Source organism: Molossus molossus, unplaced genomic scaffold (assembly GCF_014108415.1).
Source record: "Molossus molossus isolate mMolMol1 unplaced genomic scaffold, mMolMol1.p scaffold_m16_p_17, whole genome shotgun sequence".
NCBI classification, from domain to species: Eukaryota; Metazoa; Chordata; class Mammalia; order Chiroptera; family Molossidae; genus Molossus; species Molossus molossus.
This window is the reverse complement of record NW_023425352.1, coordinates 33,883,590-33,899,185: the sequence shown is the minus strand read 5'-3', so window position 1 is coordinate 33,899,185 and position 15,596 is coordinate 33,883,590. Positions and strand designations below refer to the sequence as shown.

Below are 15,596 nucleotides of genomic sequence, written 5' to 3'. Positions count from 1 at the left end.
GCTAAGGGCATGTACCTCAGTTGCAATTTGTCCCCGGCCCTGGTTGGTCATGCAGGTGGCAACCACTCGATGTGTCCGTTTTACGTTGTTTATCTCTCTCTCTCTCCCTCCCACTCTACCTGAACAAAAAATGGAAAAATGTCCTCAGGTGAAGATAAAAAAATAAATAAAATTAAAAAAAAAAAAAAAAACTTAAAAAAAGTACTGATACATTATTAATTCAATTAACTTTCAAGATATGATAAAGCTCTCAGAGATGGACTAAACAATACTATAATGGAGGTAATTTGTGCTAAAAAATAGGGTAGTTGGAAAAGAGTGGATTTGAAATAAAGCAAGCCTGAATCTGAATTCTGACTGACAGTTATACATTGTGTATACCTAGACAAGTTATTTCATTTTTCAAATTGTTCAGTTTCTTATCTGAAATTGGTAATATTTCCTACCTCACAGAATTATTTAAATAGTCACATGGTATTTGCTGCAATTTTAATAGTATCAACATCTGCTTTTATATATAGATCCCAAATGTGGTACCTCTTCAAAGTGATAACTTTTATAACAAATCTTGGAGCTATTCATGGTGCCTTTCGATATCAAAGATCTGTGAACCCTGAAACAAATATGAACATTGTAAGTTGCTAGGAAATAAATGCTAAGCTGTTGAAATAACAGTGAATGATACTATTCAATTTTTAAAAATTTAACAGATACACAGTCAAATTCATCTTTCTGCATTCATGTATTTTTACATAGGTCAACTAATTTTCTTCACCTACTGTTGTATAGCTCACAGTTTCCTCTTGAGCCTTGTTCTGTCTCTGTGATGAAAATATATATAATTATACCTTCATGGAGGACCTATAAATCCTCTCTTCTATATATGACATACATATAGATTTGAGATATAAGCTTAGCTATGTGCATAGACATGTAAATGTTTATGGATAAACAAATATTCTAAAATTGTATGTGGGTGAGTAGGTAAAAGTATAAGTGACTAGTAGTTAAAAATATCATGGGTTATTTTTTTAACCCATTCAAGGGGTTTTGTTTTTGTTTTTTATTTGTCCATAAATTCCTACTGTATAAGATTAATGTTAAGTAGGTGTCTATAAATATTTATTACTGAATGAATCAGTGAATTAGTGCAAATGAAAACAGGCCCAAGGTTGAGAGAGAATATGAATGTTTGCTATTACATTAATAAGTTAGATTCATTTATATTAATTAACTAACAATCTAATTCTGAAAGTTTGCTTTTTCTTTGCCTAGAGTCAAATTATTTCCTACTGGGGATACCCAGATGAAGAATATGATATTGTAACTGAAGATGGTTATATCCTTGGCCTTTATAGAATTCCTTATGGAAAGATAAAAAGTGATAACAATTCAGGTATTATTCAAATCAAGATAAATTGTTGACTCTCTAGGGGTTGAAGTTTTTAACTTTTCCATTTCTTCTCAGTGAGTTTAGGACAAGAAAAGTATTTGAACAGTTTACTCCTCATACATCTCTCAACATGTCTTAAGAAGAGAGTTTGATTCTTCACTGGCTTCCTGTTCACAGAGTGGTTTTAAAGTCTGGTAGAACAGAAATAGTTTCTCTCAAGTTTTCTTTGTCAGTCATTTTACTCATACATATTGATTCTATGAAACTAGTTTGATTGGGGGTTAGAAATACTCTGAAACACTATAACATTATTCTGTAGAATTGAAGAATGGGTGGGGAAAATTTTTGTCATTATGACTCTCTCTAATAAAGCAAAGAGATCAGGTAGGTAGCAGCCTCATGGCTTTTTATTCCAATAGGTGCATTACTAGCAGCAGAGTGAAGTACAACAAAATGCACTAGAATTTGTCTCTAGGGTTATAATCTGCCACTTACTAGCAGAATATGTAATGGATTACTTTGCTTATTCATCTAATTGCTCAAATACAAGCCTTTTTTTTTTTCTCATTTGATTTTCTCACAAAACATAATTTTTCTCATACTATAGGACAACCTCTCAAGTTTTTATTTTGAACATTAAGTACATTTCAGAGAAGACACATGAATTTGAAACAACCTTAAATAAGATTTTGGGTCCTTATAAAGGTCACATTTACTAGGCAGAAAATGTTAATGTAGATTTAACATAATTATAATTATCATTCCTCAAGGTATGACCTACTTTTGCAAATACTATAATAAAAGATTTAAAGATCATTTAAAATTCAGTAAGTGCCTTAGAATTCTCTAGAAGCAGGCCTGAGATCTGTGAATGTTATTTATTGATGGAACACTGTCAGGAGAAAGTAATGTGGAAATCAGGGTACATCAGGGGAAGGAACTAAGGGAGGATGCGACTCAACTAAGTTTAGCTGCAGTATGATCTCAGAGCAGCTTAGGGATTCATGAATTGTACTACAGAGGTGGTCCCACTTGAACACAGGGAGCTAACTTTTTTGCATTCCCATATCAGTTATTGCCTGAAGGCCACCCATATTAAGAGATGTTATCTTGTGGGCAAGGCAATTCCCATTAGCCTTCGTGTAGTTCTGCAAAGAAAGGGGCAGTAATGAATCCTTTCAAAGCAATTTTCAAAAACTAGAAGAATGGTGCACCTGCTTAGTAAAGGAAATCTAGGTGGGGCACCTAAATAATCTAATGGTGTACACTCCTTGCATTACTCAGGTCCACTTGCTTTTCACATTAAGTTTATTTCATTCAGGAACAGCTTTTCCAAAATTGTGGTTGGTCAGAATTTCTGGGAAAACTTACGAGAAGGTTAGTGGAGCAAATTGCTGCATCTGCTATTGCAGCTGATTCTAACACTGTAACTGGTACTCATAAATTCCCACCTCCACTACCTATTGTAGATTCCCCTTCCTCCCAGGTATCTTTCCTTCTGAGGTAAGCCAGGCTCTCATCACCAAGGACTGCTATGTTCATAACAGGTTGTAGTTGCTGTACTTGTACATTTACAGTAAAAACAAGGTATGGGAGTAACAAAAGATGCCCCAGAGAATTACCAGAATACCAAATATGTTTTCCCTGTCCTCATTATGTATCAGCAGCCCTACCTGCTCATGATTATCAAGGCCAGTTACTCTTGCCAGTACAGTAATTCTTTTTTTTAAATCCTCATCCGAGGACATTTTTCCATTTTTTGTACAGACAGAGTAGGAGGGAGAGAGAGGAAGAGAGAGAGAGGGAAACATCGATGTGAAAGGGACACATCGAGTGGCTGCCACCCGCACGACCAACCAGGGCCGGGGACAAACTGCAACCGAGGTACGCGCCCTTAGCGGGAACCGAACCCGGGTCTCTCCGGACCGCAGGCGGACGCTCTAACCGCTGAGCCAAACCGGCCAGGGCCAGGCTGGCAGTCTCTTGACGGTAGTGTGTGTGTGTGTGTGTGTGTGTGTGTGTGTGTGTGTGTGTGTGTTGGGGGGCTACAGTGTCCCATGTACAAAGATCAGACACACTGTGAACTCTTGAATAGTGGTGCTGGCTATGGTCCTGTGTGCAAAGAAAGGCAAATCATAGCCTAAACGTGTATCAATCCTGGTCTTAATGAATTATTGCCTATTTTCAGGAGAGAAAGGAACTGATGTACCCAACTTGTCTCCAAGTTTGTGATTTGTCCCCTTGAGAGTAGGTACCATGTGAGAGATCTCTTTTGCTGGCAGGTCAGACATATTGCCCTGGCAGTAGCTAGGTCTGCCTTGGTAAGCAGGCCTATAATGACAGGCCAGCCTACATCTGCTGTGGTGGCTGTGCTTTCTATGAGCACAGCACTGAGGTTGCTGAAATGAGTGTCTAGCTGACACAAATCAGTTGATTCATCCATGCTTGTTGCTCTCCTGAGCCTTTTCCCAACACACACACTCACAGATTGAGTACTGTTCCAGAAGGCTGATGGGGGGAAGGGTTAGAGGAGAGTTTCTTGTTCCTTCTGCTTAACTGCTGTTTATTCTCACAGGTCTGCACCACAATAAAGACTTTGATCTTTTCTGTGAGTTTCATTCTGGTTCATGAGAAAGAGCTTGAGGAGGGTATGGAACTTTACAATTTACTGTACCTAGAAGGTTTACCTATACCTGGCCTTCACTACTTCTTAAGTTATTCTACCTGAACTGTTGTGATTATGTCTCCCCAATAGGGAGGACTTATGGCTCCTGTCTCCTCTCTCCCTGCAAGCACCTGTCTCTCCACAGATTTAGGGCCAGATTTTTGCTTTGTCACATCATTTCTTTGATGAGTTTTTTTTTAAAGTTATGAATTTGAACCTAGTTCTTTAATAAAGTATGAGTGATATTCTTCCAGTTTACTATATGTATATCTCAAAACGGACACAGAAGTTCTTCATTTTTGAGCTTTTAAATTCTGCCAATGTCCTCACCAGTGTATTTTTTATAAACTTGGTAAATGGGATATCCTCCAAGGTCTCCTAAGGCACATTTATCAGTTGATGGGTGTTCTGGTCTTATTTAATACATTTAGCATGCCCGCGTCTAAACCCTTGTATCCTTTCCTTCACAATCTGCTGTTGTAATTCTAGAATTTTCTAAACTTCCAAGAAATCTCAGCAAAGTATCAGGACTGACCTCAGGGACCATTGCCAGTGTCACTTCAGTAGATGATAATGAGTGGATTGTGTATGAGTGACATCTTGGGGGTAAAACCAAGTTACTAGTGAGCATACCTTGCACCATTCAAAAGGTTTTATTTCTAAAAAACCTTGGAAGCAAAAGGCAGGTCTCTGGAATTCTGTTAGGTGAGAAACACAGTAGTTCTATGATGACACCTATATTGAATATGTCTGAAAATGTGATAATAAAATTGTTTTATGAAGTTAAAAGTAGAAAAATCATATAAATATAATATTTTATTTAAAAAATACATATGAGTTCCCAAATTACTATTGTATATTTGAATATTTATATCCTTTATATGTTTAAGTGGGATATGACCTAATTACCTACTTGTTTATTTGAAAGAAATTCATTAATGAACTGTGTTAAACAGTTCTGACATACAGTGTGATTAAACATTATTAACTTACCTTATGTGTACCATTTTTTTAAATGTTCAAGTTGTGATGTATTAAATGATTGAATTTCAGATGAGATATTCATGTAGACATTACAAATTTAAAAAGAAATTTTCTGCATATTTTTTTTTTTTTAGCTCAGAGGCGTGTTGTATATTTGCAACATGGTTTGCTTACATCTGCCAGCAGCTGGATTTCTAATCTTCCTAATAACAGCTTGGGCTTCATTCTGGCAGATGCTGGTTATGATGTGTGGATGGGGAACAGCAGAGGGACTATCTGGTCCAGAAAACACTTGTACCTAAAATCAAATTCCAAAGAATTCTGGGCTTTCAGGTACAAATAAAATCAAGTAGTATCTCATTTTATGTTATAAGTGTATTGAATTTTTTTTTTTTTCTATTTTAATGAAATAAAGTAAAAGTCTTCTTGCTCAATTCAGGGCTTTAAATGAATCTTAAAATCAAGAGTGTTTGATTTCAAGTTTGTTTCTCATTTTTCAGCAGTAACCTTTATTGACTAACCCCACCCTTCCTTTAATTACTCTTTTACTCTGTAACCTATATATTTAGTCTATCTCACTATCTTTAGAACATTCAAACACCCTCTTTATAGGACTGCCTTGTGGCTATTTTATTTCCTGTTTGTGTTCTCACAGACGTCTCTGTTCAGTAGATAACATTATACCATGTAACTTGATAATATCCAACGAGGGTTGAAAACGGCTTTTATTCATTTACCTGTTCATTATATTTAAATGTTAATATATCATTAATATAAAGTGCATTTTTCTTTTTCTTTTGTAGTTTTGATGAGATGGCTAAATATGACCTTCCAGCCTCCATTGATTTCATTGTGAAGCAAACCGGACAAGAGAAAATATTTTATGTAGGCTATTCACAGGGCACTACTATTGGTATGCAAGAAAGATTGCTGACAATATTCCTTAATTACAATTTAAAATTTTGTAGATATTCTTCTTAAGGATGTGAATAAGCTTCTCAAGCTCTAAGTGAAACAAAGCAGAGTTAACACAAGCATCACATAGCAGTGCCCTAGGAGCTTACGCTCGGCTTCAATTCCACGTAGTCTTCTCTAGTCACAAAGGATTGATCATGTAAACAGGGTTGTGGTTTTGTTTGTTTCCAATAGGACAGTAGTTGGGTATCCATTTCAGATCAAAGATGGTAACTATCACTTGTTCCACAAACAGAAATTTCATAATTATTTTGTTTTAACAAAGCCTAGGGCTTTATGAGGGAGAGTCTGGAAAAGATTATTTATATGTTTGCATTTAGGACAGATTAAATTTAAGAAATACACAAAGATGAGAAAATATTCCTGTATTTCAAGACAGCTAGTAAAGAACATTCATCTCTTTACAACATGAATGCTCTTATCTACTATGTAACAACTTACTTTTCAGAAAAAATTTCTTAGGGCCTAACATAATTCTCTTACATGTATTGTAAACCTGGTTATGTGAACTTACTTTTTCTGCTTTGGAATTACACCATTTTATAATAGAAGCCAATATTAAATAAGTCTTTTCTAGACTGAAGTGTATTATTTTCTTATAGGGATTATCTACTTCCTTAGAAAATGTGTCTTAAATAACAAACTAATTCAATTTTTCATAGATCTTTCTTGAACATTTATTTACCCTGTGTGTGACTTTTAGTCTAAATTCTCCTCAGCTGTTCAGTTATCTGGAACTAAGAATCCCAGAAAATTATTAAATTAAAAAAAAAAAAAGTGATATAGCAGAACTTATTGACTCAGAGTATGATACATAATTCTTTGGTCATTTGACTTTTCAGAACCTGGGTTGGGGGAGGAATAAAAATAGAGAAGATATGTGCAAGTAGATAGCTTGATGTTAAAAAGGGTTGAAAACTACTGTTTGTCATATTGACGACTTTAAACTGTCAATAAAATATAAACTAGTATTTAGTATTCTCTATACAAAAAGTCAAGGAAGTTTTAAAATACATTAAAAGGAATAATATAATTTAACATTTATTGAATTTCTCACCTGAAAAATTCACTAATTTCATTTTTACCTTCGTCGGTTTTATAAATGTTCAATATTGTTTCTGATTTTTAAACTATGATGTTACAAAATGGATTTATTGCTGAATTATCATAATTTACGGTCTGTACATTTGTTTTTAATCCTAATAATCATTATTATGTTGTAATCAATATGCATGCCTCATGCTGGATTATCAATAAATGTTTAATAAGTGAACTTAAAAGTAAGTAAATTGATTGTTTAGACCCTATTGAATTTACTCTTATTCACCATGGTATCATTTCTTACATACTAGTGATAACTTAAGAATAGTTCATTTATATCTTTTTTTTCAGCTTTCATAACATTTTCCACAATACCAAAAATAGCTGAAAGAATCAAAATACATTTTGCTTTAGCACCAGTTTTTTCCGTTAAATACGTAAAAAGCCCTTTAATTAAAATGGCGTACAAGTGGAAGTCATTGATCAAGGTATGTTATTCCTTTCATATATGTAGTTGATAATCCAAAATGACAATGATTCTTACTTTCAACAAAGAAGGTCTTAACTATGCTTGTACATTTATGAATGGAATCTTTTTTGTTTTATTCACACTGGGTTCTTGCCTTTGTTTCTAGAAAGGAATAAGACATTACTTGTGGTAATTTTGAATACTTCATTGTGAAAGAAAATCTGGCAGTCAAATCATCCCTAAATTCTGTTTCTAAATTTTATCCTTCGTTGAAATGTTCTCAACTACTGTGAGATATTGCATTCAGTTACAAACATAGTGAACTCAGTGCATCATTTCTTCATAAATTATTTTGGTCTTCAAATATGAATAAAATAAATTTATTTTACAGGTTTTATTTGGCAACAAAGACTTCTTACCTAATTCCCCATTTACAAGAATTATTGGTTCAAAGCTATGTCCACAAAAGATTTTTGTTAAGATTTGCAGTCGTATCTTGTTTATGATGTGCGGTTATGACCAGAAGAATTTAAATATGGTGAGAACGAGTATTTAAAAATATATTTTGTCAATTTTTAGAAAGCAGCTGTATTAACAGAGCTTATTTTATGTTTCGTATGTCATATTATGATTTATCCATATATAGTAGTACTTAGATTCTTTGTCTGATTTTGTGTTCATACCAATATTGTGAAACTAATTTGATTTACATACTGGGATTATTTTGCTTCCATAGTTGCATTGCTCTCTGTAAAGAACAGAGGCAGCTGTTGTAATGGGCATCTTTATTAGTCTTTGCTATTAGTGTCAGTTTCCTGAGGTTTCTTGAATTTAGGTTGTCTTCTAGGCACTTGTTTCCCATAATTCCTCCTATTAAATCCTGGTTCTTAACACGTCTTCTCTTACTTGTGATCTTTTTGTAATTAAAATTAGTGCCTGTCAGTTGTCTTACATGCTTTTGGCATTCATCAACATTTCTAGAGTGGAAAATTGTTTTGGTATTCAAGCTACTATTACCAAGTCCATTTGGATAATGTGTATATTCTCTTAAAGATGTAGGTTCTAAAAGTTTTCAACAAATTAAAATAAAAATCACTTGGACTAGTGATTATTAGTTCTTGTACCTAGACCTTTTAAGAACTTTTCAATGAGAACAAATTTTTCATTTAAAAAAAAGAGAAATTTTCTCTTAATCCCCCCAAAACATTTTCCTACCACAAAGATATATTGATTTCATTCAACCTCAAGCAGGTCTTACCTCAGCCTCAGAGAACTATATAGACAGTTACATGAATTTGAAAGAAATACTTCATAATAGCAAAAAAGAGCTCCTTCATATCCATTGTACACATAAAGGTGTGAACAGTGTAACTTCTGCCATAAAAGTTTTTTAAAAAGACTACATATCATTCTGTTTATCTAGTGTTATATAAGTACCATGGACTGACTGAAAGAATATAAGGAATGGAGGGGAACTTCCTCAACTTGATGAAGAAATTGAATTCTTTCCATGTAGTTTATATTGTTCACCTTCAATTGTGGAGCATAACATAAACTAAAAACTCAAAATCATGCAATAATATAAAGACGAAAATATGAAGTATTTACCTTTAGAGAGGACTAAGGTAATGATAAGTTTTTTTAGTCTAATGAGAAGATTTTTTATAAACAATTACAATACAATGTAAAAAAGTCCTATTACAAAAATAGATAAAAATTACCATGAGGGGAGAGAGAGCATTACCTTCTTCTGACAATGATTCTGTGTTTGTCTATTTCCTATTGAAGTTCTGTTAAGACGTTTGTTATATTTTGAGATTATATTATTAGGCACATAAAAATCTTTATAGTAAACAAAGCCTTTTAATAATATATATTTATTTATAGTGTTACTTTGTTTTAAAGTCCATTTTCTTATAACAATAAAGGTGCATATAGTTTTCTTTTGATAATATTTTCTAGGTAGTTTTCCTCACCTTATACTACTTTTTTATGTTTTATACATGTTTCTATTTTTATCACTTTCACAATTCTTATCTTTTAATTGGAACAATTAATTCATTTACATTTAATTTAGCTACTTATATATTGAGATTTAAATGTATTCTCTTACATTTTGTATATCTAAAAAATATGTTCTTCCTTTTTTGTATGTTTCTCTTTCTTGTTTTCTTTTGAATTAAAAATTGTTATTCCTTTTTTTCCTACATTTTAAGTGAGACAGTGTAAGTATGGGATTTAACTAAGGCAGAAAAGTATGGAGGAAAAGCATAAACTTTGAGTTAGACTTGGGTTTTAATAGTTCAAGACTTTTATTATCATACTCAAACCATTTTTACCAACTTCTCAGTAACTTCCAATTTTTCCTAATCATTATATGTTTATTTTATCTTCCCAAATAAAATAAATAGTTTTTTGGTTAAGAACTATATTAGGCCTTTTATTTCTTATTTAACCAGGCACAGAGCTATACATATTTTAAACACAGTATTTTTCTTATGTGCCTTATTCACTGATTGACATTTCCAGAGAATATATAGGCAATGAAAACATAGATTACAGATTGACATGAGAGCTGCATATTCCTGAATAAGCTTCACTTTCAATTGTATAGAACTTTGGGCCACCAGTTTATCATGGAGAAGGTTTCTTTTTAAATCTCTCAATTGCGTTAGGAGACCCTCAGCTGATTTTTGTTTTCCTCTACTAAGTTCTAAAAATGAAACTTCAAATTCTCTAGGATAACCTTAAGGAAAAAGTGACTATAGTTCTTTGTTATTCTCTTTGGGTTTTTAGTTATTTCTGTTCCATTTGTCCTGGTAATTTCTTTGTATCTTTTCAGTTCTTTAGTGCTTTCAAAAGGTGTGTTTGTATGTGTTCCATCATTTATTTTTGTTTTTCAGTATGGGATAATGGACCACATAGTTCAGAAATCCAATAATAGCTGCTACATTAATGTAAAAAGTATACATTTAATAAGTACATTTATGTATTTAAATTAAATATAATTTTATTTTTATAATTTATTAAAAATTAAAATTTTCTGAAAGTATTTAGTTCAATAAATATCAAATATTATGCTTTTTTGGGCTGGACTAAGTATAAAAATAATTTTTTAACCCCTTAGAGTCGCGTGGATGTTTATATGGCACACAACCCAGCAGGAACCTCTGTTCAAAATATACTCCATTGGATTCAGGTATAATTTTTAAAGAGCATTTCAGTGCAGTTTTATTCATACCACCCAGGTTTATCTCATCATTTTAGAATTCATGCCATTGCCATAAAAGGATAAATTTGAAAGGATAAAATAAAATTATTACATACTTGTATAATATGTTATAGTTTATGTGTTAATATCATAATGTATTAGATTCACTAGACCTAAACAATGGTCAGAGAAATATAATTATTTTCTGTTGTACAAATGAGAAAATGTTAATTCAGAACTGTAGAATAGGGATTATATAAATCATGCCTATCATTTGACTTGCCCAGAGATTCAAAGCTATTCCTTAAAAAAAAAAAAAAAAAAAAGAAAAAGTAAAAACTAGACCACAGGTCTCTTAATGCCTACTCTTTCACAATTTTCTTGTAACAAAAATTGTGGGGGAAATGGGCATAATCATATTAGACCAAATAGGCTCAAAGCAGATAGTAGTGATGAGAGTCTGAGTGTTAAGGGTGAAGCAAGGATATTTAAAGGCGTGTCATGTTAATCCTGAAACATGCTCTTGAATCCTGTTGTTGAAGCAAAAATATTTAGGGCATAGACAACAATGCTTGTGTGGTCGGGGCGGGGGTGGGATAGGGAAGAGGATGTCTGGGAGGAAAAAGGAGAATCATTCATAACAAAAATTAGTTAATTAAAAAAGAAAAATTTTTAACAATGAAGAAGAAGGGAAAAAAAAGTATCCCTTCATTTTTATTTTCTGGAAATAATAGTAGAGAATTCTTCCTTAAATGTTTGGTAGAATTCACTAGTAAAGTATCTGGGGCTGGAGCTTTCTTTTTTTTTCAACTTTATTGGGTATTGTTTCAATTTCTTCAGGATTTAGATAGTGATGGTTAATTTTGTGTGTCAATTTGACTGGGCCATGGGGGTGCTCAGATATTTGGTCAAACATCATTCTGGTGTTTCTGGATGAGACTACCATTTAAATCTGTGGATTTTGAGAAAGACAGATTGCCTTCCATAATGTGGGTGGGCCTCATTGAATCAGGTTGTAGCCCTGAATATAACAAAAAGACTGGCCTCCCCTGAGCAAGGGACAGTTCTCCAGCAGGTGGCCTTCAGACCTTATCTGCAACACTGGCACTTCCTGGTTCTTCAGCAGACAGCCTGGGGCGAGAACTGTGGCATCAACTCTCCAGGGTCTGCAGCCTGCTGGCCCACCCTGCAGATTTCGGACTTCCCAGTTTCCATAATGATCTATGACAATACCTTATAACAAATTATATATATGTAAATTATTTTTTTAAAAAGAATATTTAGGGAAGTTTAATCCTCGTGCACTTAGTCCTAGACACTCGTTTTTGACATCTGTGAGTGAAACTAAGGATTTCTGGGGAAGCCTGATGTTACCCCAAACACACAGGCCTCTTTTAATAAGGTCAAAGGCCCCGGGGAGATGTGCTTTTAAGATAAATTCATATTCCCAACTCCCACCTCTTCCATTTTTTAATCCTATGCAAAGGAAAGGAGGAGCAAAGAAGCCCACTGGCACATATACCAACAGACCCAGTAAAAAGGGGCCATATGTACAATGTATTTGTAACTTGTATCCACTGCCACTGGAATGAAAAAATGAGTAGTCTTACTTTTTAATTTTCTTTCAGCTTTTTAATTCTAGTTACTTGAAAGCTTTTGACTGGGGCAGTCCTGTTCTGAACTTGGTTCATTTCAATCAGGTACATAATTATAATAAACTAAAAATTATCTCCCTGATCAATTCAGAATATTTTGTTGTAGATAAAGGCTCATCTGTAAAGGCCAAGTACAATAACACAGTAAGAAGGAGCAGTAGATGAAGATCATGTTGATTTGGATTCGTATTGTCACCTCCAACCAAAGTGGCTTTTCCATGTTTTCTATATATTTTAACAAATATTTTGTAGAAGCCTAAAGAAGTTGACAGTCAGTAAAACAATTAATCATCCCTCAAGAGAAAAAATATTGTGTTTAAAATATATATAGTTCTATTTGGTTAAATGAGAAATAAAAGGCATAACATAGTTCTTGACCCTGAAACTACTTATTTTGTTTGGGAAAATATTATAAACACACATAATAATAAGGAAAAAGTAGAAGTTAATGCAAAGGTGGGAAAAATGGTATGAGTATAATAATGAAAATCCTGAAGTATTAAAACCCAAGTCTGTGTATTTCAAAATTTGTAGTTTTCCACTGTACCTTTACACCTTAGCTAAACTCCATGACGACTGTAGTTTGCTTGTGCAGTCTAAAGTAAAATATAAAGAGCAAATGCAATAAAATCAGATTTGACCTAGGCTGCCAGTATTTATCATTTATTGATAAACATATTGACAGCCACAGAAAATTTTGATTAAAATACTTCAGTGCTTTGGAAATAAAACTGAAATTACCTCTGTGGAATGTTTGAATACTCTGAATTAGAACGAACTATCTAGTTTTGATTTGTGTCTGATTTAGTTCTAAGTAAAAGTTACGATAGCTATTCTTTCATAGTCATTGCTTCCGTAGTAATAATTATTTTAGATTCAGCTTATTTTAAAACAGTATTTTAATGCAGCATTTAAAGAATTAGTAAATAACGCTTTCTAGTTATCATTCCCTGTGAAAACACTCATTTCTACTGACTTATATCTAGACAACTGCTCCACTGTACAATGTGACAAACATGAATGTGTCCACGGCAACTTGGAATGGTGCAAATGACTTGCTGGCTGATCCAGAAGATGTTAACATTTTACTTTCTGAAATCAGAAACCACATCTACCACAAAACTATTTCTCACTACAGCCATATAGACTTTCTGTTTGGATTAGATGTATATCATCAAGTTTACCGTGAAATCATTGATATTATCCAAGACCATCTATAAAAACCATGGTGCTTGTCTTGAAGGATCTACATGATTTCTATTAAAAGCCAATTATTTTTTCTTACAGTGTATGTGTTCCAGTTATTTTTAAAAATCTGAAACTTTTTTCCTATATATTTTTTATTGCCCCTAGGCTTTCCATTCATTAAATCAGTGGTATTTATTATATCAGGGGAAATAACAGATTATAACTCAGCCTACAGAAGTCTATTGAATTTCTAAATAGACTACAAGTACCTAAAAAGAAAAACAATATTTGCAAATATTTTTAACTGCAAGAGAGAGCTTTTTGAGAAAGATGTCTGGGGTTTTTTCCCCCAAAGAAATGAGCATATATAATATTATAAAAAACAGAGTTTGGAAAGAGACCTGCTGATATAAAAGCTAATTTTTCTCTATGCTGAATGAAGAATAAAAACACTTTCTGAGCTGTATAAAGGGATTGGGGGGGGGGGGGTAAGAGAACCTTGATGCCAGTATAATATTGCTGCCCTCTGCCCCATTTTAGGCTAATTTCCAGAGGTAAGGAAATGGTAGAAACCACGGAGGGGTTGTACCTACCTCACTTCCAGGATGTACAGCCTGGGAGACTGCAGCTGCCTTTACAGCCTAGTGTGGGAGACTGTTTGCATGGCATCTATTTTGCTAAAATCTGCTCTGCCATCTCCTGCCCCAAGGCAGGATATCTCTGCATCTCTGCATACAATGTTTCTGCATTCCTTTAAGTAACCATTTACTCAGCCAGTTATGCTCTGTTTGTCTTTTGTTCCACCCCGATATTTACATGATATTTACCTGAAATTGCTTCAGGGTGGTTACCACAAACTATCCCTTGGCAACAAATGTTCTTGTTTTTCTGCTTCTTGCCCTATATATACTGTGGATCTCCCAAGAATAAAGAGGCTTGATCAGAACCCTGTCTTGTCTCCATATCTCTGTCTCTTGTCCCTCCTCATCCTCACTTCCTCTCTAGAGTCCTCGTTGCTCAACCTGCGGGACAGGTCAAGTGGCGCCCAACGTGGGGCTCGAACCCATGACCCTGAGATTAAGAGTCTCATGCTCTACCGACTGGGTCTGGGCCATGCCATTCCCTGTGGCAGAACGTGCCATTGCCTAGTGTGTGTTAAAAGTAGGAGTTGAGATATATTTCTAGGTAAGTAGATCTGAGGGTGGCTTCACAAATGATGCACTGCAGCTTAGTGTATGAAAGATCCAAGAACCTCTTACACACCAGAAAAGTATAGATGTGTTCAACAGGGTATGGCAGATGGGAAGATTATGGATGAAGGATATTGTCAGTAAATGTAATATGTATCATAGGAGCTTCAGGCTGTGGTAAGACAGTGGGTATCAGCAGCAGATGCAAGGCACCCTGTGGCCTACCTCAAAATCCTATGCAAGGATTCATGCTCCAGGGGAGGCCAAACCTCTCTCCCTTCCAGTTTCTGAATAATGTATAACTTCACAGGCTTTTTGTAATACCCGGGGAGAGCAATATGGAAAAGGGGGACTCTAGAACTGAATGTGAGTTTACCACAGAAAGATTGAGATAAACAATGTATACTTCACTGTATTGGAAAAGTGAGTTTTCTACCTCAAAATGGAAGTTGAAAGCCAAGCCAAGTTTATTAGTTTTGAGGTTGCCAAATTTTTACTCGATGCATGCTTGTGGACTTTAAAAATTGTTATATAAAAATAAATAGAATATGTTTAGATAGTAAGAAAGAATAAAATATATGCATACATTATTATTAATATAGCTAAGAAACAGCAAATAATAACTTTAAAGATCATAATTAAGGCTAAAAATAAGTTTTTCTTTCTTTGGTAACCCTTGGTACTGAAATAGTAGGAATAGTAGAGCACTGAGAATAGATACATATTTAGTAATACCTTTTCAAGAACGTTGTTGCACTGGCTGGTGTGGCTGAGTTGGTTGGAGCATCTTCGTGAACACCAAGAGGAGACAGGTTTCATTCCTGG

At 34.0% G+C, this 15,596-nt stretch overlaps 1 protein-coding gene across 1 annotated transcript; it reads left to right on the top strand.

Moving 5' to 3' along the window:
• Nucleotides 1-609: 609 nt before the first annotated feature.
• LIPJ (lipase family member J) lies at nucleotides 610-13,613 on the top strand. The gene is made up of 9 exons (XM_036265593.1): nucleotides 610-633; nucleotides 1,276-1,396; nucleotides 5,177-5,375; nucleotides 5,846-5,955; nucleotides 7,410-7,546; nucleotides 7,919-8,065; nucleotides 10,655-10,726; nucleotides 12,367-12,438; nucleotides 13,380-13,613. The coding sequence occupies exons 1-9, from the start codon at nucleotides 625-627 to the stop codon at nucleotides 13,611-13,613; spliced, it is 1,101 nt and encodes a 366-aa protein (XP_036121486.1). The 5' UTR covers nucleotides 610-624.
• The last annotated feature ends 1,983 nt before the right edge of the window (nucleotides 13,614-15,596 follow it).

Coding starts and splice junctions, on each gene's coding strand:
- LIPJ (XM_036265593.1), top strand. Junction 5,376..5,845: donor AAAGAATTCTGGGCTTTCAG/GTACAAATAAAA, acceptor TTTCTTTTGTAG/TTTTGATGAGATGGCTAAAT. Junction 8,066..10,654: donor ACCAGAAGAATTTAAATATG/GTGAGAACGAGT, acceptor TTAACCCCTTAG/AGTCGCGTGGATGTTTATAT.